Genomic DNA, 24,403 nt, shown 5'->3' with positions numbered 1-24,403 from the left:
CGCACATGCAAAGAACTGATGAATTTGAAATTAGGAACATCAGGTACATCCAGTCTGAAATCCCGAAACCATACGTCCCTCCTACTGATAACGATACACGATTTTCTTGCAAAAGATTGAAGTGAAGAACCACCAGAGTATCTATGTCAGGCTTTCCAGTGATCGCACTAACACTCATGTAGAGGATAGATGGTGCTGGCATGATCAGATGTTTAATTTGCCTATCACTTTCCCTGAGCTTATGTATCGCACAGGGGGTAGTTGTCGACTTGACCTAGCCTATTTCCACGACTTCAATTTATGTCTACGACCGCAATTTTAAAGGAATGTTTTGACATTTTCCCTGCTTCGACTGGTAAACTATGACTTCGAAAAGGGCTGCAGTGGTCAATGACAAAAATAAAACTCTCTTCATCGAAAATTGTTTAACAGTGGCCAGTTTCCAGATCATTTCATGAACAATATCATGACTTTCTCTTCCAGTGCCTGCTTATACGTCACCATGAAAAGCGTGAATGGCTCAAGAAACAAGAGGTGATAGAAAGTCCACAAGTCACCCCTTGCCATAACATTCACAGCAGTGATCGAGCTTTCAATAACCAAAAGGCAGAAAACCGAGTTGCTTCTTTATGTTGAGGAGTCTGATTAAAGGTAGCCAGTGAAATTTGACAAAGCTGTCGCAACCATGCGATTTTGTTCGGTTGCATCACGCCACAAATCAGCTGGTATGTGGAATATTGATAAGCCAACCGGAATCGATTGAGATCGTATGACCGGGCGGGGAACCGTATATTTATACAACTACAAGAACTCGGTTTATCTTGAAAAATATCATCTTCACATTCGCAATGGAGTTTACAAAAAAATGGGCAGATAGCCCTTTCAAACTGCTCTCAACTCCGAGGGGATCATTAGATGTATGTGCACCCAACGGCTTGATAGCGATATCAAAAACTCACATAACAACAGGGCAAACCCGAATCTTTAGCATCTCGCAATGCATCAGAAATGGCCTTGCTTCATAATATTCTTCTTAGAGGTCTGAACTGCATCTATATCCAAGCGCCCAATGTGAAAGAGACCGTCGATATAGCAGATTTTATGAAATTTTGCGATGCATGGTCTTCTATTCTTCATTCCCACCATGCAGCTGAAGAAACTGTCTATTTCAGATTGCTCGATGAGCAAAGTTCCAGAAATGACGTTTTCATTAATAATCATGCTGAGCATGAGAAATTTCTCCCGGGCTTGTTTGCTTTCGATCTTTATGTTTCGGGAGTGAAAGATGATGCGAAGCCCTTTGATGGATTCAAATTGAGGGAATTGATTGATGCTTTTGGACCGGATTTGGAGAGCCATTTACATCATGAAATTGGCGTTCTAGTGGGCCTGGAAAAGGATGAGTCGATCAATTGGGAAGAATGTGGAAAGGCGATGGCTCAACATTCGAAGAAAAATGCTGATAAAGTATGATTCCTCAACTTCGGTCATGAAATTCAAACTTGGCTAATTTATCGATAGACGAGGGATGTCCCGTTCTTGATCACGAATTCAGATGTGACTTATGAGTCTGGTATTCATGGACCGAGATTCCCTCCCTTTCCATGGTTTGTGGGATTGATATTTAGGTGGATATACATTCCGAAGTTGAAGGGAGCCTGGAGGTTCTCAAGTTGTGACGATTACGGGGTACCGAAGGAACTTCCTTTTGCATGATTAATGAGCTTGCTTGACTGTGGTTTGAGAGTGGGTAATGGTTCGAATAAGGGAAATTTGAGGGAGGACTGGACTTCTGATCTTCAAGATCTGTAGACTTCGAGAGGGTAATGGCCTTGGCACGAAATGTGTGTATGCTTTGTGCATTGATTGGGTTTCGGGGAGTCTTTGAATTTGTATTTGAGTTTGTAGGTCAGCCCTCTTGCGTTGGTGTTAGCTAGTGATCTCTAAGGACAAAATGATACTATTAATAATGAAACCCCTGGCTAAGGAACTCTAATTGCTTGTGCTACCGAAATTTTAGCTTTGCACATCTTCAACATTATCACATTATCATACACCTTCTCCATCCTCACCGAACTATATGATGAATTCTGGTATTCCTTCAGCAAGTATTTGTTCCTGATTAGTTTCTAGATATTGACTCTTATTAATGTCGCTATTTTGCGTCCTGGACCTGGCGACTGAAACCACCATGAACAAAATCTAAGCAGCGGTGCCTGCCGTCGTTCAGTTCCTGTTTGTCACAACCTGTATGACCTTCTCGATAAGGATACGATAACGATGTACCCCACCTTTGTCGTCGTAGAAATACTATGCGCAACCCATCTCCAACCAGATCAACAATTGCGACAATTGAATTTCCAATACTATGGCTGCAACTACTGTACAAACGGCAGATATTGCCACTGAAAACACACGTCGTGCTGCGCAGGAAATACAAGATTATCTCCAATCTCGTCTTGCGGACACCTCTGGCCCTTCTTCATTTCGATCACTTCCAATTATCGATCTGACCCCTTCATTCTCATCATCTTTAGCCGACCGTCAAGGGGTTGCGAAGAAAATCAACGAAGCATGTGCGAATGTTGGATTTTTCTACATCACAGGCCATGGAATCCCACAGCATGTTTGCGATGAAGTATTCAAGCTTTGCGAACGTTTCTTCAGTGAACTACCTCAATCCTCCAAGGACGCAATTCACATGAAGAATTCAGATCAATTCAGAGGATATGAACCGGCTAGTTACTCATCTGTGAATGATTTTCAAACCAAAGAAACAAAAGAGGCTTTCAATTGGGGTTATGAGTATGGTTTGGATCCTACAGGTGGAGACGGAAAATACGTCGAGCTTGATGGTACGACTGCTGGTGGTAAAAATCAATGGCCTAATGAATCTGAAATTCCTGGTTTCTATCAAGGCATTGCAGACTATTACGGAAGGGTACGCTGACTTGTCGAAGATTTATTTTTCATGTGTCTAATTCTGTCTCACAGATCTTGGAATTGTGCAAACACCTATTCCGCCTATTTGCCTTGTCTCTATCTCTTCCAGAAGATTACTTTGATCCGCTAGTCACACATCCCGGAGGAATTGCACGACTGATAAAGTACAAGCCAAATTCGAACCCCAAACCTCTTTCAACCTCGAACGAAGAAGAGGAAGTTGGTCTTGGTGCTCACTCAGACTACGAATGTTTCACTCTCCTCCTCCAAGACTCAACTCCCGGTCTAGAGGTTCTTAGTCCGGACGGGAAATGGGTCGCTGCCGAGCCCGTTGAAGGAGGAATCGTAGTCAATGTTGGTGATTTCTTGATGCGATGGACAAACGGACTCTATAGAAGTACTATTCATAGGGTTGTTAACAGGACTGCAAAAACGCGATACTCGGTACCCCTATTTTTCTCGATTAATTATGATGAGATAGTTGAGACGTTACCGTCTTGTGTAAGTGAGGAGAATCCTTCCAAATATCCTCCTATTACTGCGGGGAAATATGTATTAGATCGTTTGGCTATGACAGTTCCTGGAAAATACTGAAATCGCGGTTGCCATGGACTTCTTTGCCTTGTTAGCGTCAATTGAAACAAAAATGTTACTACTGGTCTTGTTCTCTGAATCCAAGTTATTGAAAAAGGGGCTTCCAAATATTTACTGAGATACCATGACAACCTATTCTCTCCATTCTCAGATCTATCTACATTGCCGCACGATAGAGACACATAGTTATCCCTCTCTTGTTCCGCTGGCCTACAGCTTACCTTTCGGACACAGTGCTTTAAATGCGGAATTCTTATACGAAAGTGCAGTCAGCTTATTTATCTTCATGTCACAACCATTCGATGATGATATCACATATTTTCCTGCTAGTGTATTGCATATCCCTTCTAGAAGCACTCATTCTATATCATGACTCTACCTCCCACTAACTTCAATACCACTTCCTGGTCAAACTATCTATAGACCAGCATGTTGAAAAGTTGAAATATAGTATCTTGATCGATGATCACATGAATTAGACTCGGCGTAGAGTGGATGAAAAGCATACCTGTATTAATGATGCAGTAGTCTCGCATGTAGACATAAATTAACATTCGTAACCGGTCCCAAAACGACACGAGGTTTCGATGTTCCAGTGAACGATGAGAAACATTAATTGAAAAACAACACAATCATTATTTCAAATATGTAGAACTGGAATTTGAAAAACAACTATAATTAGCCGAGGAGATTTGCGACAAAGCTACCACTTCCCCTATTGAGATGATTTCGCTTCACCAATTTAGCCCATATGCACAACTTGTACATTACATATAAAAATGAAAAGTATGGGATTTGATAAGGATAATGATGATTCCTTCCTCCCGATTTCCCGAAACGCCGTGTCCATGCATCACTCGTAACTCATCCATCTAGCATGTAGCTGCTAGTACCCTTGGTCGTATAATAACCCCCATTTGTAGATCCATCCTACATATTTGTTCCCTATAACCTATTTTCCCACACCGATTCCCCATCCCTGTTTCCATCTCATGATATCATCACAAATCATTCTTCGCACCCCGAACTCTTTCATGCCTCTCCCCTAATCATCCATTCTGTAAACCTGATAACTCATAATCATCATCCAGAACAAAAAGACAACCCCAATCAACATAAACGCCCACGCCGCAATCCAGCTCTGACAAATTGAGTGCTGCATCAACCACGCCAAAGTCGACGAGTAAGGGCCACTCTGCGGATTTGCAGTAACATACAAATTGCAGTTTCCATTTACGTTTCCCGTTGGACCCCAGAGTTCAATACTCCACACAATCAATCCTACTAGCCATAATACAAAGAGTATAAAAGTCCCTAATATAACGATACCGGGAAGCAATTGACGCTGCGAGATGAGCCAGAGCATAATAAGTAGAAATACGACACCGAGGGAAGCAGAGACGACCCAGTATGAGAAATACCAGGGGACATGGAGATGTAGCTGATTTTGGACAGCGACAAAGTAGGCGGAGATACCGAGGATGGTGCAGGAAGCGATTAGCATCATGAGGATCCAGAAGTTCAATTGAAGAGGCGGCCAGCGGTATTTTGTGCGAGTGCGGGTCAGGAGGACGGTGGAGCGATCGCGGATGCCGCTTGAGGATGAGGAGAGTGTTGAGACCATTTTTGCGGTGTTTAGTTGGTAGTATTGGTTATGTCGAAGAAAGTTATGCCAAATCGAGTTCTTCTATTTCCCAGCACTCTTTTGGTAACTCTCTGTTTGTACTTCGATTATCGTCTAGTTGGTTTCTGAATTTTATGCGAATCCAATCCACAAGTTTGAAGTCGCAATTGTGTCTTCTCCAAAGAATTCCTTCTTTTCGTTCTCGACCGTTATCAAAAACTTGCGATTCCAGGACTCTTTCCTATTTATATCCTTTCCTTTCCCTCTCACGAAAGAAATATCCACACCCAATCTCAGTCTCGAGAACAAATCTCGTATGATAACTCGTCCAAGCTCGTCCACGTCAATCCCCCTCGTATGTTATAATACCGGTGAATGAATGTTGTGTTGTCGTTCAATTTATTCGGTTTATGTTCCACTCAGACTCGAAAATCAGTGCACCTTGCAAGGTACTCGAACCAAGGGGACGTGCAGCTCAGAAATCTTCCGCTGGTACCTGTCTTACTATATTTGCTGGTACCGAGATAGTTTGATTGATTGATATCGTCGCGAAACTTTAGATGATGACTTTCGAAGTATGTATGATAGAGAAATGCAAGAAAAAGCTCAGAGAAAAGAAGAAAAAAACTAGAATATCGACGCGCATTAATACACCACCCATTTTCGCGGTGTGAATAATGTAAGGTTAATTGGGCGCTTAGTATTGGCGGGGGGTTGGGAAGCTGGGATGAAGTGCAAGGCACAGCGCATCACTAAAGCCTAAGAAAATAATTATGAGGCTGGTAGTACTTGGGTACTCGGTATGGAAAACATTGGAGATTCGGGACTTGGAGATCGGAGAATTGATTATATTTTTAGTAGCAGTTGTATCGGTGACGACAATGAGTTTTATCATCGGCGGTGAACTAATCAAGAGCGGGGAAATTTTGAAATGTTTTTGTATTGATTTCGTCGATGATTTGTACATCTATCTTGACTTCTTAAGCATGTGAAAGTAAAGTGATCCACCTGCCCCTCTATCCTTCTGAGTTGCGAAGTATTACCGTAAATGAAAGATCAAGTCCCATTATCTCAGGGCCACCCAAGGAATCCAATACCAAATGTATAAATAGTCAACCTCGATCTAAGGGTATATTCTTTCAAATGTCTCTTCAAGTATCCATTCCCAGTATCCGAAACACCAACTTAAAGCAAGCTCTCACCCAAAGCACATCTAACCAAAGAGCATCCAGCTCTAACAGTTTCATGTGCTCCAATATCATTGACACCAGGTTCAAGTGTAGGGTTGACTTCCACCAAATCCATAGCGATCAAAGAACCAGTCTCGTGAACACATTCAGCAATATAATCGCCTTCTCGCAAGGTCAAACCTCCACGAACTGGTGTACCAGTTGAGGGAGCGTATGTAGGATCAAGAGCGTCGACATCGAAGGAGAGATGGATTGGGGTATCGTTGCCGATGTGACCGAGTGCCATTTCCATAACTCTGCCAATACCATGTCTGTGATAGAATATTAGTGAACGCGTACAGAGTGAATTAGTGCGACGGGAACACAAACCTATCAATGTCATGCATACTGAATGCCTTAATTCCATTATCACGGAGGATCTTCTTCTCTCCTCTATCAACATCTCTCAAGCCGATGTAAACAATCTTCTTTACGCTGACCATATGCTCATCCTTCAACCACCCAAAGATCTCTGGCTTCTCTTCTCGTGCGAGACGTGTCAAGAATGCAACGGGCATACCGTGAACATTTCCAGAACCCGAAGTTTCTGGGGTATTGATATCGGCATGTGCGTCAACCCAGATCAAGGCCATTTCTCTTCCTAAACGTTCACGAATTGCTTTCGCAGTTCCGGATACTGAGCCAATGGCAATAGAATGATCACCACCGAGAGTCAAGACACAACGACCCTCCTTGGCATGTTCGTAAACTTGTTCAGAAAGCTTTTGTGTGACTGCAGAGACTCCGCGAGGGTTCTTCATGTTTCGGTGATCTGGATCCTCGGTAGGAATCAACTCTTTGTAAGAATGAACAGTGTTATCATGGTGAAGTTTGTATCCTAATTCCTCTTCGAGTTGATCCAGAAGACCACTTTTGATAAGTGCTGAGGGTGCGGCATCAACTCCCGGTTTACACTGTGTTGATTAGATTAGTTGGTGGCTCTGAGAGGGAGCAGAAGAGAGAGGGGAGGGCAACTTACTTGTCCACCTGAGAATCCAACAGCGACGACACCAAGTTGATCGGCCTTTGATAAGAACTTTGGTTGAACCATTGATGTGGTAGTCATTTTGACGGGATTTGTTGTAATGTACAATAAGATGAGGTTATTGTTGGTTTATTAGTTTTGTACGAATTAGTTGATTCAAGTTTCTTGATAGTTATCGATAGCGGAGTGTTAGTGGTGGGGAGGTAGTGATAGGACCTTTTTGGGGTAGATGTGTATTAACCACTTTTTGGGGGTGAATCGAGAGATGGAATTTAAGAATTTGAGAATTTAAAATGCAATAGAAAGAGAACAGAAAGAGAAAAGGAAACGTTGAGGTATTTGTAGAAAAAGAAATTTCTCTCCAACCGCTTCTACCTCTTTTCATAAAGTAATCGGTGGGCTCTTCCAAGATTAGCTTACGGGACTCTCTAACACTTCTCTCACCCAAATTTTCCAAATTTGACCCCTAAGCGCAGGTATTCGCGAGTGCACAATCGCGTCTAACACTTAAAGGAAGTTCCTTTCCACAGTTTCCCCTAAGTGATAATATACACGAGATGAGACAGATCCCATGATAAATCGAAAAGATTAGGGGCACCAATGAGGAAAGTATTTGTAAAGGTGTCAAGAAACGTTCGGAGTAACACGGAAACGAGCAACTTTGACGCTTTTGATGATTTGAATGTAATGGCATGGTGACATTGACGTTGTGGTGATGTTGATCGGTACTCATTTGATTGAATTTGGATAAGATGAATCTCATGGCGATGACTTGGTTTGACTCGAAAATGGGTCCGAGAGTTCCAAGAAGAACATGATTCAGATGATCGATTGTAGGAATGTTTATTCACGATGAGAAACAAGAGATCTAAACTCTTCTCATAAATCATTCCTCACTCAACGTGAAGAGGAGGGTTCAAAGAGGTTAAGTTATTGAATTCCGTTTATGATTTTCACATGAATGAGGGGAATTTGGAGGGGAACGTCTATTGAGGTTTAGCGCCAAGATCATGTGTTGGCTACTCTTCCTTTCGGCTTTAAGATAACAGCACTGTCATCCATTGAATCAATCCAAAGCAAAGCACATCGAATATTCACATCCAAAGAGTAGGTAATTGAAGATGCTTTATTCAGACTACCATGTCTTTACTTTTATACTTAAAGGATTGCAAGGAAAGATTAAAGGAACCCGAGAATTATTCCATCGTTCAAAGCATATAACAGAAATGGAAGTCGAGCTTTCTACCTTAAAGCCACCCATTCAAGGAAATGGAACTGTTGGTACTGGCACGGGGACCAGAAGAATCTCCAAACTCGGAGGGGAACCTTGAAGATATTCTCAAATCGAATAGTTCACTCTTTTTTGAAGGGCTTTCGACCTCAATTCCTTGTCTGGTCTCTTGGTGGAAAGCACTACATCGCCCTCATAAAACCATGAACCATAATACTTTGCTGGTTCGTACACTTCGTTGACGGTGAATTACGGGTATTCACAAAATCTATCGAATTATTACGGTAGCTAAAAACATAAAATCTCCGAGAATCTGAGGACGCCTACGCTCTTGTACTCTTCGAGCATCCCGGAAAACATTCTTTCGAGCACCATCAGCGTGCATTTTGATACTCACCCCCAAATCAACATGGAGGCAAGGCATGACCCAGAGGGTCGGAAAGTTCTTAAAACAACCATTAATAACCTCGAATACCTCTATGACGGCGAGAACGTTACGTATTTTGGACACAAGTTCATAGAGCTATGTCTTGGCGATGACAATCGTAACAGACCTGTTGAGTTCTGGAAGGCTCAACTCGCATTTCGAGGCTTTTCACCAAGAGGAAACGATATCAAGGCTCTCAAGCAACGTCTGGTTAATTCTAATACCGTTCAACCGGATACCATGGTCAAGCAAGGCATTCAGAAAATGATGAGGGCCTATCGCAAGAAGGATCGTGAAAATGAGGAGCCAGAACACCAAGCTCGACAGGCTCGACACGTGGAAGAGGGTGACCGGGAAGAAGATGAGGATTCTGATGAAGAACCTTTGGAAGACAATGAGGAAGAAGACAATGGCGAGGGAGAAGATGAGGAGGGAGAAGATGACGAGGGAGAAGATGAGGAGGGAGAAGATGACGAGGGAGAAGATGACGAGGGAGAAGATGGTGCCGAGGCAGATAAAGATTCTGAAGAATACGACAACGATGTTGATGATTCCGACGAGGAACTTAACGATGGACCATGGGATATCACCGGACACTGGGAATTGGAATGCAAAACTATGTCTTCAAACTACGGTCAATCGGAACCATACACCTTTGACATCTTCTCTGCACCACGCGGACAAGCCCGGCAAGTCTTCGGCCGTTTCAACCTTGGGGAATTCAAGGGTATAATCCGGTTTGCTCGTGGACGCAACTCTGCCGATCGAAACGAGTATCTTCTCAATCAGCAATTCGATCCATGGACTGCGGATAATACAAGACTCTATCGATGGAGAGGCAAAGATTGTCAGGACATCATTCAACTCGGCTCTGATTCACGTTCTTACACAATGACATTCTCGTGCGGCGGTAAAAGAGTCAACGGTGTCTGGGGCACACACGATGGGGATCCAGGAACTGTGGAATTTACTGGGCGAAAGGTCTCGGAGGAAGACATATTTACAGGGAGTGGGATTTTACACGAGTGGACGAATCACAATCAGCATGCGTATGATGCAGCTAATAAGGCAAGATGGAGATGATGCATTGTGAGGATATAATACGAGACGTAGATTGACTGACGGACTTTTGTTTATCACTGCGAGTAAGAGCCGACATTGAGTTGATAGCAGGCATGTTGGTGATGATAGACAGTAATCAATGGATGGGTTAACAATGGGTTGCGGTAGTTCTATAGTGGAATATCGTGGCATGTAGATGGATCAATAGTAGTGATGACAGATTCATTGGTACCAGAAGCACAGCTGAGTTGACAATTACCATGGAAAACTTTGTATTCTCATGATCCTATTCCGCCCTTCTTTTGTGAGTCGAACCTAATCATTTGACTCGGTGAATCTCACATCACGACAAAAGCTTTTCGAGATGGATCAAATTCGCCATGTCTAAATCTCACAGAGGTCACAGGATACATTTACAAAAATCTTTCCGATGTCAGTCAAAATTTTAAACTTTTCATTTCAATATTTTCTAATTCAAAGCGACGTTCCTAAGTTTGTACATAGACTTGTAATGCTACTAACGAACCCATTCATTAAAATCTGGGTTCGGGCGAGGAGAACCTCTCGGCCTGCCACAGCAGCGTTTGTGGCTGGATGTCGGTTTGCCGGGCAGTCCCGCTTTCCGATGTTCTCTGGGAAAAAAAGTGATCTATGCGAAAGTAGGTAGTTCCTTTTTCGGCGATTTCGACCATCTTTAAATTGGGTGTTCTTTACTCTAACCAAGACAATCTAGCAAAGACAGAGACGATGTATCTTTGAGCGTCGGAAGGCCATGAAAAAGCGCTCGGATCAAATTATCCATCAACACTCGATACAGTTCACAATCTAGGCGCCCTCTACTATGACCAAGGTAAGCTAACAGAGGCAGAGAAGAGGTGGCTTCGAGCGCTGAGAAAGCATTGGGACCAGACCATACATCAACACTCGGTATAGTTCACAATCTAGGCGTTCTCTACTATAACCAAGGCAAGCTAGCACAGGCGGAGATAATGTCTCTTCGAGCACTGAAAGGCAGGGAGAAGATACTTGGACCAAACCATATATCAACACTCAATACAGTCAACAATCTAGGCAATCTCTATTCTAGCCAAGGCAAGCTAGCAGAGGCAGAGAAGATGTATCTTCGAGCGCTGGAAGGTTATGAGAACGCTCTTGGCCCTGTACTCGTCTTATCTTATCTACCGGCATTGAACACTATGTTTGTCTTTGGAGACCTCTTCTCGCAGACTGACCGGAAAGACGTAGCAAGGGAGATGTATAATCGAGCATTATCTAGATACACTATTGTCCAAGGGCCTCTCTCAAAACTCTCTAGGGAAGTTGAAGATCGGCTTCAAGCGTTGCAAGTTGCATCTGTTGAGTCGAATATGGGTCGAGACGAGTTCATAGTGCCTGAAGTAGCGAATTCGAAGTCTTTGAAGTAGAAAATCCGCAAGCTAGGAAGGCGGCTGAAGGTTAAATAAGCAATAAGGGCTTCTTTCTCATGAATCTGCCATCGTCTTACAGGTATTGGTGTAGGTAGAGACAGCAGATCGGATATCTTTAACTTCTGGTCTAGAATCGATCTGGTGATCGCCGTTGCAATAATCCTAGCCACAATCTCAGCAACTCTTCGAATATTGGTGATGACCTCTTTTGAAAGGGAACTGGTGAGGCGAAGCAATAGAAGCACTTAGGTCATTACCTCGATCAGAAGTGAATATACTAATGCTTTATTCTACACCAAGGCAATGTTAAGGTTTCAACTTTCGGCCTTGAAAGGAAATGGGCTTATTAATCAGGAACGTGCCGAAGTCTTGTCCCCTCCGTAGATGAGCGTAATGTCTTGGCGTACGTCACCACTTCCACCCCACATGCACAATTAACCCTTAATGAAATCATCCAACCAGAACGTTCCATCCAGCCCCATGTTACCCCTCTAAACCGGATTCGTAAATATGCTCAGCAGCGACGAAACGGCGAAACCAAGCTTCAGTTCAAAGAACGGAAAGAACCAAGGCATATAAGCCGTTGATGCGCTAGTAAATGATGGCGTTTTTAGTATACGGAAGGGTATATAAGTCCCCTCATTTACGACTTGGCTTGACTTCTATTCATCAACACCAACAACTTCACACTCAATCAACACTCAAGCAACTACACAACTTTTCAAACACCCAAACACCCAAATCAACTTCATCGCAATGGATTTCGTCAAAGGTGCCCTCAAGAGTGGATCAGGAAGCTCAGGAAGCACTGGTAACACCAACCAAGCTGCTGGTGGTGCCGGAAAGGAGGATTATGGTGATAAGGGTTTGTTTGCCCCTCTCCCCCCCTCTCTCCCCATACTTTCGACGTACTTCGCAGTTGGCAGTCTACAATCGATAATCTGCGAATATCATATTAACAATGTACTCAGCTCTCGACTTCATCGAGAAGAAGACCGGTCACACTATGACCCGCGATCAGAATGAGAAGATCACCGACGGTGCTAGAGGGTTGTATGAGAAGCAGACTGGGTACGTTCTTTCATCTCCCCTATTCTTGCAACCCATTCCATATGCTATGAATTTCACTAACATTACCCCGCATGTAGATCCCAAGTCAACCCCAAGTTCTCCAACTAGATTACGATGTTCATGATGCATGATGGGAGGCTAGGGCGGATTGATGTTATACCATAGTTATGATTGGATGGGGTTTGGGATGGAATGGAATGGAATGGGTTATGGGTCATTACGAGATTTAATGAATTGATATCACACAACAATGTCCCACTTCTTCGTGAAGATCAAAGTGATCAATGGAATATTTGATTGATGCATAGCGATGAGATGGGATCTGAAGTCAGAAATTTCCATTCTCATGGCCATCATGCACCAGTAATCCATTCTTGTAAAATTGTTTCCCCAGTTCCATTCATTGATCCGCCCCCGGAATCCCTCTTTCCAATGATAGACAATGCAGCTATTGCTTTTCCACGCGATCGGTAAATAATTCAAGTATGATAAATACTAGCTTCTTGTCCGGCTCGTTAAGTATATTATCAAGAAGGTTAGGGGAGCTTGGAGGGGTAAGTTCTGCGTGACTGGCATTAACTTCATGGGCCAACTACGCTTATGTGAGGCTGAATCCCACTCTTCGTTGCTTACAATGACAATCCCAGTGCCAAACAGCCCATGCTACATATATTTTCAGGCTACCCCATCACCCGGAGGCATAGTAAGATTGTTCTTTGCCTTATTTAGTCGATAGGTTATGAGCCTTTCAACTGGTCACGCGCCGTTGTCATGATACATAAATCGCATCGCCCGACTTCGAATTTGGATATATTTACGATGGGATCTAGTAGGTGTTATAAATTGTTTGCTGTACAAGTCTCCTGGCAGTATCAATGCTTTAAATATCGAGAACACGCACAAAATGAGTAATCTAGGAGAAGACATCGCCACAGCATCAACATTCGGGTCTTCACCCCTCTTAGTTTCTCCGTCAGGTGATACTATCCCTCTCTCGACTGGATATATCCCTCTTCTCACAAACTATACATTGGAAGACGAATCTAGAAAAGAATTTCGAAAAGAAAATAAAGATGTCGAAAAAGATTCTCCAATTTACTTCTCAACACTCGAACTCGTACGTGATAATCAGTTCCTGCTACTCACCGGGCCCAGTGGGAGCGGCAAAACGACTTTCGCAAAACATCTTGCTTTTCGCCTAGCGACTACCACTACGAAATCAATTGGAGGTGGTTCTTATGTGAGAAATGGGCCAACTCATGTTCGGAACGAGTCTTGGGATTTTGAAGGTACCGATACGATACCCTGCTATTTTCCCATCTCTAGCGTCTCTCAATTCTCGATATTGCTTCTGGAAACGCTGCCTCAACTTATTGAGAGCTGCAGGGATAGTAGCAAGCCAGCGTGTCTATTGATCATTCTTGATTCTATCGAGTCTCTTGGAGAAGAAGGGCCACAACTTTTAAAATCTATGGTCCATCTAACCCAGAATCACGAACAAGCATCATAAAAAAACTACTCCTTCTCGGAGAAAGCAGCGTCGTGAAGAATTGGATTTTAGGTTCCGAAATAACAAGACACCATATACTACCACTTTCCCAAGTCAAGAGACGCATGTTCTTGCGCAATATAACTGGCTCCAATATCGAATACAAAGACATCGAGATCGGAATCGGTGACGCGGCAAGTCTCCCAGCATATTTTGCGCTTGCGTTAGAGACCGCTCATCATGGAGGAAAGGCAGAGGATTTATTGGATGAGTGGCTCCACGTTGTGCTTTCTGAAAACTATAATGATAGAAGAATCACACGAGAGGCATTGGATCATTCAACCCAGGAAGCGGAGCAGGACATTCCAACTCCATTTTCGTGTAGATTGACGATCAGGAATCCAGCGGTCTTCTCGAAAGCAATACAACACTTATTAGCTGCGCGCCAGCTTGTTGAAGATGACACGCAAGTAGCTATTGATCTATTTAATCAAAATCCTTGCTTGCCAGAACCGATTATTCGTAGTTGGTTAGTACGCCTTAGAGATATAGGAAGCCCAGAGCTACTTAAATCTCTTGAAGGACTGGTTGCAGGTTCTGGGGTAAATGCACAACTAGGCGCGCTATTAGTTTCAGATTTCATCTCTTCGTCCAGTCCACTGCATCAACGAGTTTCCAATCACATACTAGCGATCATCAAAGAAGGCACATTACCCATCACCCAAAGACTAAAAGCCGGCCGTACAATTTCTCTACTTGGAGATCCTCGAGATCTAACATCACTCACTACCGTTCCTTCCAACACATTCACAATCGGTTCTTCCACCCACCCAAATTCATCACCTCCCCGTTCTATCACCATTTCCTCGTACCGTATCGGCGTCTTCCCAGTTGTGAATCGAGAATATGCGATTTTTATCAAAGAAACAGGACGGAAAAGGAATAGTCCTGATGGTTTACCCCCCTCTAAAGATAATTTCCCGGCTACAGATCTCACCTGGTACGATGCGCGCGCGTATTGTACCTGGTTAACAGCACGCTGGCAAGCATCCGGGAAGATTGCTCTCGATGAGGAAGTCCGTTTACCCACTGAGCCGGAATGGGAAATTGCTGCTCGAGGTTCTCAGGTATCTGGCAATGAAATAGAATCATTGTATCCATGGGGCACAGAATGGAGCGCGGGTTATGTTAATTTCAAAGGGTTACCATTCACCGAGCGATGTTCCGTTGGTTTATTCCCTAAGAATGTTTCTCCATTCGGATGTTTCTATATGGTGGGGAATGTGTGGGAAAGGTGCAGTACATCGTGGGGTGAAGATGTGAGTACATCATCTTTTTCATATCCCTATCAAGGAGATGATGGACGGGAAAATGCAGATGCGGATGCGAAAATTAGAAGGGTGATAAATGGAGGATGTTTTGGTAGTTCGAGAGTAGAGGTTTCTTGTACGTGTCGTGGGAGTCTTGAACCGATGGAATGGCGGCGCGAGAATGGCTTTAGAATTGTGGTTGCAAATACAGGAAAACAAATTGAGTTGTTGGAGATATAGGTGACTCTATATTGCTGTGCACAAGTATATGATTGTTCTTTTGGGTGTTGCGATGATCATTTGTTAAAAGTGCATCATTAATGCGGAGCTGAGAATACTCCAAGCCAAGAAGTATTGACAATTATTGTGAGACAATCAAGTCATGATCAGGTCAAAGACGTGCGAAAATGAGGTCCTTCACAAATGAATAAGTGTTGTCCGGTTCATCGCGAGAAAAAGAGTTCCCCTCTTCCAAGATGCTCGAAGGTCGTATCTAGAGTATATGAAGCTTGAATAAATTGGTTCAATATTCGTAACGATGTATTGAGTTGAGAGCAAGAATTACATGGTAAATCTGTTCAAATACTCGAGAAATTACCCCAGTCAGGAACAAAATACCAACGGCAGTCGCGATATCACCTCCTGTTCTTGTGGACACTGGAGAGTCTTAATATTCTTTGAAATTGTGCTAATAACTGTGTAGTGCGATATTTCTTAGTTGTTGGAGTGAAGAAAAGAATAAAAAACATTGTGAGCCATCGCTCGTCGAATTTGTGCCAAATAAAAACCTGTCCCATTGACTATGATCTAGCAATGTAATCAGCACACCAAAGCCGCAAACCGATATGATTGAATGTCTTCTTATTGACCCGGTGGAGAACCCAAATGCGTGGATAAGAGCAGGCAGAAAGAAATCTCATGACCCTTGGAGATTTCCTGAATATCCAAAGGAAGAAAACAACTCCCAGACTACATAGAATAGCAGCAACTATGAGAAAAACTTTCCACGAAGCGCCACTGCCAGTCATCTCACTGATGTTCATACCGAAAAAGGATGTTACCAAAGAGAAAGGGAGAAATACGAAGGCAAGGATCGAGAGCCTCCCTAGCGAATTTGCCTTCTCCAGCGACTTCCTGGATTCCTTCAGAGAAAGATTTCCAACGTTCATTTGTAAAGTGTCGCGGACATGTTGTTCTAATCGATATGCCTCCTTTAATGACTTTCTATGTTGTCGTAACATATTCTTGATTTTTTGATTGTCATTATGACCATACTCAATCACACCCTGAGCTATCATTTGATCCTGATAGTCCTCGATCCTTGAAGTGATCTTCTCAAAACTTTCCAGAGACCCGCGACCATTATGCCATGCTTTCAACAAAGTGTCGTCCTGGTGAGCTCGGGATACAGCAGATAGTTTATAGTCGAGATCAGAGATCCATGATTGAAGACTCCAGTTCATATATTCGACATCTCGAGAAAAATAATCCTCCATGTCTTTTATTACTGGTACCAAGAGCTCCAAAGGGTTTTTCACCACGGATTCGACTTCTGAGTTGGTCATTCCACCCAAGAGTCGAGTGATTGCGTGCAAAAATTCTTCGGCTGTCTTAGGAATTCCTCTGTCTTTATCCACATTGCGAAAGAGAAGTTTATGGTAGTTGATAACCACTATGGTGTGTCAGTTTTGCATAAACTATTAGTTGGAATTTCAACAAACCAGTATTAAAAGTCGCATTTTTAATGCAGTAGACTGTGCAACAGGGGGTTGAGTGCTCTGTAGAATATTCAAATCCGAATTTTAAATATTGTTCAACTCCGTCAAGTTTCCCACCCGCGGCCCATGAGGACCTATCTTTTGGATAGCCCCCTATTGGATCCAGTACATGATAGAAGAAAGAGGGCAGGACCTTATACAAACTTCCTAGAATCCCAGCCGTGGCGGGATGGACTATTTGTGGTCGGTAAAATTCTCTGTAATTTCGCTTGGAGATGGAAATATCACACGCCAGGAAAAGAATCACTCTTGTATGTCTCAGAGATGGAATATTCCTGAGTTTGCTATTGAACGATGACTTGGAATGTTCAGTATCGAAGGTGAATTTGCTAGATTCAGGAAGGACGCCCGCGTCGGAACTCATGTCATTGATGATAGCCCAGCCACCATCGTGAGCATGACTGTCGGTGGTCAGAATTTCGGAGCCGATTGCGGAATATCTGTGCAAATTCAAAGTTAGCTTGCGTGCAAATCATATTCTATCGATTGTTGATATGCACCTGGGGTTTTCCTTCGCAAGTTCCGAAACTTTTTCCAAATACGGGAATTGTGCCTGGGAATTTAAAGGATGAGAAGCCATGTTTCCGGATACAAATTTCGTGTTACTTGAAGCCGTAAGTATAGTGTATTGTGTGTCAGGATGAATTAGAGCGATTGCTGAGTCTTTATCCTCCAGGAAATCGGCCAGCTCAGCTTGAGCTTTGGAATACCCCACATTGAAAAAACTCACACGTACCGTTTGTGATACCCATCACCAATCATCTTGTAATTTACCACCTGTGCCTGTGAGTGGAGTGTGGCATACTTTCTGGCCGCACGAGGGCCTGAATAACTGCTAAGTTTTGAAGTTGAGAGATGATTAAGAGACCAATACGCAGTTTAGAGGCGATTTTGTGATTCTGCAGTCATGAAATGAACATTTGATGATTTTTTGTCTACGAGCATAAAGATTTGTCCATCTCCCTCATCAATTTAATTTGGCTCGGGTCAATACATGGTAAGATTCTTGATCTATTATATGGGTCTTGAAATGGCAGCTCTTGGTGCTAGTTTGAATCACAGTAATTGCGAAGTGAATGAAGTCATTACAGAAGTGTAACTGTGGAAATAATTGATCCCAAAGATCCGCCCTTGCCAGAAATTTGCGGTCATATCACCGTTTTGCATGGATGGTTGGCAGAGCCTAGAGTTTTGGCTAAACCATAGTTAAGTCTGACGATACAAAGCAACTTTGCAAGTGAAATGATTGAAGAACTTGCGAAGGTGGAACAGGATAAAGCTCTTCAGAAGTGTCGGTTATGGATACTATCATTTTGCCCAAGTTGAGAATTTTGGCAATGAAATTGCGATACCATCAATCACTTGTAATTGCGTTATATTGAGGTTTGGAATAGATTGTAGAGTGTGATTGCTGATTGTGACCATTGGGCTTTAGGATAGAGATACGGCTGGTTAATTCGATACCCAGCGTCGAGCGATAAGCTAGCTGTAACTGCCATTGGTTGTGTCAAAATTGATTATGGCATGTGTGAATATCCAGCTGCATAATATTCTCCAACAGATGATAAGTAAGAACTTAAGGGGAATGATAGCCTCTAAACATAGACAAATGTTTGACTGATACAGAACAGTCCCGATAAGATGGTAGCGAGAGTCTTACATGCAAGTGAGACAGGCATTCAGTAGGATTTTGAATGAGACGATAGGATGACTTCATTGTAATGAGTCCATGAGAACACACTTGACTACTCCGTAAAGTGCAAGGCCAAAAGGAAAAACTTTCCTTCTCGGTGATAATCCTAAGATTCAGGTTGGAAAAACGAACTGTCCATACCAGTGTATCCCTTTGATGCCATTGTGAATAGGAGACCACAGATCTCGACTACAGATCTCAACTACAAGACCTGTATAATCAGACAAACAGACAAACAGACGAAACAGCATAAACCTCTAGACGACTGTAAACACCAGAGCCGTCGCTTATCTGTCAAATACTGTGTTAATTGTATTGATACCCGATACCTGCCCAGTCCTTGCAGTGTGTTGAGAGAGAATGTTGGCGTTATGGCGGGGTGAAATGTTTTGAGTTCTCGCCCACGCGAGCTTGACTCCTTCAGTAGCGTGTGTTTGGGTCGATGTTTGATAGTCCGTGCAGCTTTGACGGGTGTGAAACATTGTTGGTCGCCCTGACAAAAACTGACCCCGGTAACATTGAACCGAATGTTTTCTAGACTTACCGATACTAGGCATTGATAGACTTTCTTGTTGACAACGAATAACGATTTTATATGCACGTCAATTATTGAAAAGATCACAGCGGAGCAAAAGGTGAACATCGAAAACCTCTTAATTGATATTCTATGAATATTGCGGCAACGAGAACATGCTATACAAACCATACGATCAATTTCTCATTACCTCACCAACTCCCTAGACTTGTTCGTCGCTGCTATCATCATTTCAGCCAATTCAATTTATCCACTACGGTCGAGCGCATTACTCCTGACGAAAAGAACACAGCATACAGCATAGCATACGAAACCTGCGACCAAGTACAAATCGATATACAGCGAATGCGACGCGTTGAACTATCTGCAAGGCAAGATGGCGGAGGGAGATAATTACACAATGTCGAGTTTGTCAACAATGTCGGAAACTGATTCACGGCCACGAACTGCACGACAGGATTCGGAAAATGAAGCTTTTACATTTCATAATATTGGCGATTTAATGGCAGATAGAAGTGATAATGACGATTCGATATCTATGAACTCACAAGCTTTCGAGCAGAATAGTCAAACGGAATCTTACGACCATAGGAATTTACCTACTCTGTCCCCTCCCACTGATAGCAGTGTACTTTATGCACATAGCGACAACGGAGATAATCGAAGTGAGGGTCTGCTGAGTGCCGTGGATGCAAAGGCAATGGAACAACACTTGGACAATGTCGAATCAAGTTTCCTCCCGAGTGTTTCACCAATTGGTAAACATGGCAAGGCTGGTGCCGATGATACATATTTATTTGATGCGGGTCGGAATGGTGAAGAGTCCCCCGCAATGGAAGCACAAACTCCTAAGAAGAAGACATTTGGAATTAATGAAAATGGGGGCCATGGTTCTCCGACACCCTCTTCACCTCCCACTCCAGATGGTGCATACAAAACTCCAGGCCCTGCCCCTCGATATTCTGTGCAAGGAGAACACGATGATTCGGAACAAATTGGAAACACGACTTCTAACCTCGAAACTCTTTCGTCGTCCCCAACAGCCGCTGCCGCTGCAAGGACCATATCTCGAGCCATGTCAATGGCAAGCATGGGAGAGAATTTCGAAACAGCAGCACAATCCACCTCTCAATCACAGCAACAATCAGATGAGGAAGAGGATATGGAAGCTACACCCACAAGATCGCGCCAAAATTTACGTGCATTTGTCCAATCGGTGAATGATAGCTCAAGCCTACCCCATGACTCACCGGCTAGGAGTACAAACAAGCATTTAACAGTTGATGCCGGTACGACCCCAGGCGCCGCACTTTCAACACGCAATACAACTAGACCCAAATTTCTCACCAGTCGACATTCAAGTCAGCGATCTTCTGTGTCCTCTTTCATAACAAATTCTGAGAATCAAGACGATCGAAGCGATGTGACAGTTGGTGCAGATTATGCTTTGCAATCCGGAGGCGCACTTCCTTCCGGGGGGTTATCTAGAAGTGGAAGTATGACTTTATCTAGGACTATAAGCTTGGGAAGTATGGCATCTGGTATTGACGAAGGCGGAGATTCATTTGGAAGAGTGGAGGGACCATTGGCGACACTAGCCGAAGAAGATTCAACCCGTGGGAGGAGTGAAAATCAGACGAATTCTGCTCCAGAAACACCTCGTGCATCTAGTCGACCCATGGACCCACCTACTGATACAATCATCGCACGCCACGTTCGCAATGTCCAAGTGCCCGAATCAATGGCTAAAGACTTTCGTACGAAGCATGGCGTACACACACCCAGCAAGTCGGCAAGCTTTGCAGCATCCGCTCTGGGCCAAAGAACTGGTAAAAATCTGACTTTGAAGGAACAGAGCAGCACGATCGAAAGACTATCTAAGGAGAATTTTGACTTGAAATTGAAAGTTATGTTTCTCAGTGATCGATTAGACAAGCTTTCTGAGGAAGGTGTTAAGGAAATGATATCTGAGAATGTTGAGCTCAAGACAGGTCTAGCCGTCATGCAAAGAGATAACAAAGCTCTTCGTAAAAAGGTAAAAGACCTTGAGAAACAACTCAAAGATGACGAAGACCGACCATCCACAGCTCGATCAGGTACATCTACAGAAGGAAGTCAGAAGTGGTATCAAGAAGGCGCTTTTGAACGGGAGGAGGAGCTTCTTTACTTACGAGAGAAGGTTGAAGAATATGTGACGGAAATTGAGAGGTTAAGGAATGAGAGTCTTGCTCGGGAAAACGAGAAGAGAAATCTTACCGATTTGGTTCGTACAATGGGTGAAAGGCGAGGTCAAGATATTGAAACACGTGAAGAAATGGATGTCTGGAAAGATCTCCTTGAGCAAGAAACTGCCCGCAGAGAGCAAAGTGATGATGAGATAAAGGCTCTTCGGGAAGAGATTTTCCGACTGAAATCAGAGACGGCTACCGGAGGACAAGGATTGGGTCACACGACCCATATTTACAACATCACAAAGAGACGCGTCGGATCACCTTCGAGATCAAATTCCAATATGTCTGATCGCATGACAGATGATAGGAATGGTACATATAGCTCAGCAAGCACGTTAGCCGAGGAGATTAAACGGGATAATGAACAACTTCGACATGAAAATGCAGAGCTAAGACGAGAAGTCGGAGCACAGACATCAATGCTGACTTCAAGAAACCGCGAAAAAGAACGGCTTTATCAAGAAATCGAGGAGTTAAAGCTTGGCCAAAGAAGAGGTGGTACATCGGTGGCCGGCGAGAGCATATTTGAACGATCAGCATCACGAGCACACGAACGATCCTCGTCCAGGACTAGTGCGGGTACAAGACAGACGAGTATGAATGAGGCTGAACGCGAAGATTTCGAGAACAAGCAAGCCGAACTTCGAGACAGAATTAACAGCCTCAAGATACATAATCAGGACTTACAACGTGAACTCGAGTCTTGTATGGAAGATTTTGAGACTGCCGTGGAGCACAAGAAGGAAGCCGAAGGTCTAGCTCAAGAATTACAAGAAGCCTTGGATGTTGCCGAGAATGATCTACTCACAATGCAAGCAGACCGAGATGAAGCACTTCAGGGTCAAGAAGAAGCCGAGCTAATGTTTGAATCTTTACGTAAAGAAGCTCAAGAAGAACTTGATGGCTTTGCTGCAGAACAAGAGGAAGCTAACGCTGAGATTGAACGTCTTTCGGCTGAGGTCGCTGATGAGAAAGAGAACTTCAATGCGTTGCAGAATGAGATGAGAGAGATGAGTGATATAGTTGTTAGACTGGAGGATGATCACGAAAGAAAATCTAAAAAGATTCAAGATCTTGAAAGAGAATTGGATGAAGCCAATAGAGAACTTGAGGAAATCGAGAAGAATTATGTCGAATCTAACGAAAAGGTCAATCGATTGAATGTGCAGCAAGAATCGAGTCAAAATGAAATTGCATTCCTTCGAGAAGAACAGGATGGAGATAAGATCAAGATTGGGGATCTTGAGGCCGCTATTCGGAACTTGGAGAATGCTCTTCATGAAGAGCAAGAACGTTCTAGAGAACTTGATGAACGTCTTCATGAGGAAAGACATCAAAGAGAAATTGTTGCTAGTCAAGAAAAGCAAGAAGTTCAACAATTCGTCAATGATCTTAATCGTGAAGCAACGACCGCCAAGGATGAAGCTAGAAGATTACGAAAGAATCTTACTTCAAGAGAAGTGGAAGCTGCAGAGTGGAAACAGAGGCTTATGGAACTTGAGAGTAATCTCAGGGAGGCCCTTGGTGATCTGAATGGTACCAGGTCAAGTCTATTGAATGTAAGTTTGCTTCATTTTATTCTTTCGCGGGTTCTAAACTAATTTCTACAGTCCATTGCAAAACTTCAACGCGAACTCGAAAACACCATTCGAGATTTAGACTCCACCAAAGCTTCTCTCGCCGAAAAGGAACGTATGATCAAACAACGTGATGACCTCTTGGAGTCTCACGCTCTTGAGTCTCGCAAACTGGCAGATATGCTAGACAAAGAACGACAAACTCATCGTCTCACCAAAAATCAATACGAAACATCTCAGAAGACATCCTCTCACACAACTCGCACTCTCTCACAACAAGAATCTCGTGTTCTAGAACTCGAAACTTCACGTCAACAAGATAGGAGAAAGATAGCACAGCTAGAAAACAATTTCAAAGAACAACTGACGGAGAGAAATAACTTGCTCCTAGGTTTATGGGGTAGACTTTCAAGTCTTTGTGGTACAGATTGGTCCCATAATAATTCCCTCATCAACGGTCGTGCACTTCCATCTCTCGAGGCTGTTTCTACCATGTTCCCAGGTTTCTCAAAGAACTTGTTAGCGGCAGTCAAAACAATCGAAACATTAGTTGGTGATTTCAGAGGAAGAGTCAAGGATCTAGATAGGAGATTGTGGAAAGAATACTCGACCCTTGAAAATCGATTTGAGATGCAGACGAAGAAATTGGATAGATTGGAAACGATGGCGAGGAGTGCAGTGCCATTTAGTAGTATGGATAGTAGGGCGGAGGTGGTCAAGTTGAAGGACTTGAATAGGTCTTTGAAAACGGAAATATCAAGTTTAAAGGCTGCCAATGAAGTCAGATCTGGCGCTTACGAAACTTCTACTTCGCCATCACCATCTATTCCTACTGGACCTCGTCGTCGCATCGATAACTCTTTATCCAGATCCTCAACCATGACACGTCACTCATCTGCAGCTTCAAATTCTCGATCCCAATCTCAAGCGAATGGAGAGATGAATACACCAACGCGGTCAAACACGTTGACGCGAGTTGAAAGTAGTACAGGTGAATCAAGAGAAGAGGAATACAAACCTGATTTGCGCTGGCAAGTTAGATTACAGGAATTGGAGTATAAGTTGAAGGCGGAAAGAGAAGCGAGAAAATTGGATCGTACGAGTGCGGCGCAGAGACTGAGGGAGAAGGATAGGGAGAATAAGGAATTGCAGGAGGAGATGGAGAGGGGGAGGGTTAGAGGGGATAGGGGAAAGTGA

General features: G+C 43.3%; 12 protein-coding genes across 12 annotated transcripts; 9 read left to right on the top strand and 3 right to left on the bottom strand.

Moving 5' to 3' along the window:
• Nucleotides 1–848: 848 nt before the first annotated feature.
• On the top strand, nucleotides 849–1,716 carry EAE98_010215 (uncharacterized protein; the record flags this gene model as incomplete). Its single annotated transcript, XM_038957836.1, has 3 exons — nucleotides 849–917; nucleotides 970–1,467; nucleotides 1,522–1,716. 3 exons carry the CDS (start codon nucleotides 849–851, stop codon nucleotides 1,714–1,716), a joined length of 762 nt encoding a protein of 253 aa, XP_038805848.1.
• A 652-nt stretch (nucleotides 1,717–2,368) lies between these two features.
• Nucleotides 2,369–3,537, top strand: EAE98_010214 (uncharacterized protein; the record flags this gene model as incomplete). The annotated part of the gene is made up of 2 exons (XM_038957835.1): nucleotides 2,369–2,941; nucleotides 2,995–3,537. 2 exons carry the CDS (start codon nucleotides 2,369–2,371, stop codon nucleotides 3,535–3,537), a joined length of 1,116 nt encoding a protein of 371 aa, XP_038805847.1.
• Nucleotides 3,538–4,582: 1,045 nt separating this feature from the next.
• Nucleotides 4,583–5,161, bottom strand: EAE98_010213 (uncharacterized protein; the record flags this gene model as incomplete). The annotated part of the gene is made up of 1 exon (XM_038957834.1): nucleotides 4,583–5,161. The coding sequence occupies one exon, from the start codon at nucleotides 5,159–5,161 to the stop codon at nucleotides 4,583–4,585; it is 579 nt and encodes a 192-aa protein (XP_038805846.1).
• Nucleotides 5,162–6,346: 1,185 nt separating this feature from the next.
• On the bottom strand, nucleotides 6,347–7,456 carry EAE98_010212 (uncharacterized protein; the record flags this gene model as incomplete). Its single annotated transcript, XM_038957833.1, has 3 exons — nucleotides 6,347–6,662; nucleotides 6,721–7,304; nucleotides 7,370–7,456. 3 exons carry the CDS (start codon nucleotides 7,454–7,456, stop codon nucleotides 6,347–6,349), a joined length of 987 nt encoding a protein of 328 aa, XP_038805845.1.
• Nucleotides 7,457–8,496: 1,040 nt separating this feature from the next.
• EAE98_010211 (uncharacterized protein) lies at nucleotides 8,497–8,706 on the top strand (the record flags this gene model as incomplete). Its single annotated transcript, XM_038957832.1, has 1 exon — nucleotides 8,497–8,706. One exon carries the CDS (start codon nucleotides 8,497–8,499, stop codon nucleotides 8,704–8,706), a length of 210 nt encoding a protein of 69 aa, XP_038805844.1.
• Nucleotides 8,707–9,015: 309 nt separating this feature from the next.
• On the top strand, nucleotides 9,016–10,116 carry EAE98_010210 (uncharacterized protein; the record flags this gene model as incomplete). The annotated part of the gene is made up of 1 exon (XM_038957831.1): nucleotides 9,016–10,116. One exon carries the CDS (start codon nucleotides 9,016–9,018, stop codon nucleotides 10,114–10,116), a length of 1,101 nt encoding a protein of 366 aa, XP_038805843.1.
• An 820-nt stretch (nucleotides 10,117–10,936) lies between these two features.
• Nucleotides 10,937–11,519, top strand: EAE98_010209 (uncharacterized protein; the record flags this gene model as incomplete). The annotated part of the gene is made up of 2 exons (XM_038957830.1): nucleotides 10,937–10,945; nucleotides 10,971–11,519. 2 exons carry the CDS (start codon nucleotides 10,937–10,939, stop codon nucleotides 11,517–11,519), a joined length of 558 nt encoding a protein of 185 aa, XP_038805842.1.
• A 759-nt stretch (nucleotides 11,520–12,278) lies between these two features.
• EAE98_010208 (uncharacterized protein) lies at nucleotides 12,279–12,701 on the top strand (the record flags this gene model as incomplete). Its single annotated transcript, XM_038957829.1, has 3 exons — nucleotides 12,279–12,387; nucleotides 12,494–12,593; nucleotides 12,671–12,701. The coding sequence occupies 3 exons, from the start codon at nucleotides 12,279–12,281 to the stop codon at nucleotides 12,699–12,701; spliced, it is 240 nt and encodes a 79-aa protein (XP_038805841.1).
• A 796-nt stretch (nucleotides 12,702–13,497) lies between these two features.
• On the top strand, nucleotides 13,498–14,103 carry EAE98_010207 (uncharacterized protein; the record flags this gene model as incomplete). Its single annotated transcript, XM_038957828.1, has 1 exon — nucleotides 13,498–14,103. One exon carries the CDS (start codon nucleotides 13,498–13,500, stop codon nucleotides 14,101–14,103), a length of 606 nt encoding a protein of 201 aa, XP_038805840.1.
• Nucleotides 14,104–14,207: 104 nt separating this feature from the next.
• On the top strand, nucleotides 14,208–15,632 carry EAE98_010206 (uncharacterized protein; the record flags this gene model as incomplete). Its single annotated transcript, XM_038957827.1, has 1 exon — nucleotides 14,208–15,632. One exon carries the CDS (start codon nucleotides 14,208–14,210, stop codon nucleotides 15,630–15,632), a length of 1,425 nt encoding a protein of 474 aa, XP_038805839.1.
• A 560-nt stretch (nucleotides 15,633–16,192) lies between these two features.
• EAE98_010205 (uncharacterized protein) lies at nucleotides 16,193–17,750 on the bottom strand (the record flags this gene model as incomplete). The annotated part of the gene is made up of 3 exons (XM_038957826.1): nucleotides 16,193–17,064; nucleotides 17,114–17,610; nucleotides 17,671–17,750. 3 exons carry the CDS (start codon nucleotides 17,748–17,750, stop codon nucleotides 16,193–16,195), a joined length of 1,449 nt encoding a protein of 482 aa, XP_038805838.1.
• Nucleotides 17,751–19,774: 2,024 nt separating this feature from the next.
• EAE98_010204 (uncharacterized protein) lies at nucleotides 19,775–24,403 on the top strand (the record flags this gene model as incomplete). The annotated part of the gene is made up of 2 exons (XM_038957825.1): nucleotides 19,775–23,188; nucleotides 23,240–24,403. 2 exons carry the CDS (start codon nucleotides 19,775–19,777, stop codon nucleotides 24,401–24,403), a joined length of 4,578 nt encoding a protein of 1,525 aa, XP_038805837.1.

This window comes from Botrytis deweyae (genome assembly GCF_014898535.1).
Source record: "Botrytis deweyae strain B1 chromosome Unknown BDEW_034, whole genome shotgun sequence".
NCBI classification, from domain to species: Eukaryota; Fungi; Ascomycota; class Leotiomycetes; order Helotiales; family Sclerotiniaceae; genus Botrytis; species Botrytis deweyae.
The sequence above is the reverse complement of the archived record's forward strand: the minus strand, read 5'-3'. Positions and strand labels throughout refer to the sequence as shown.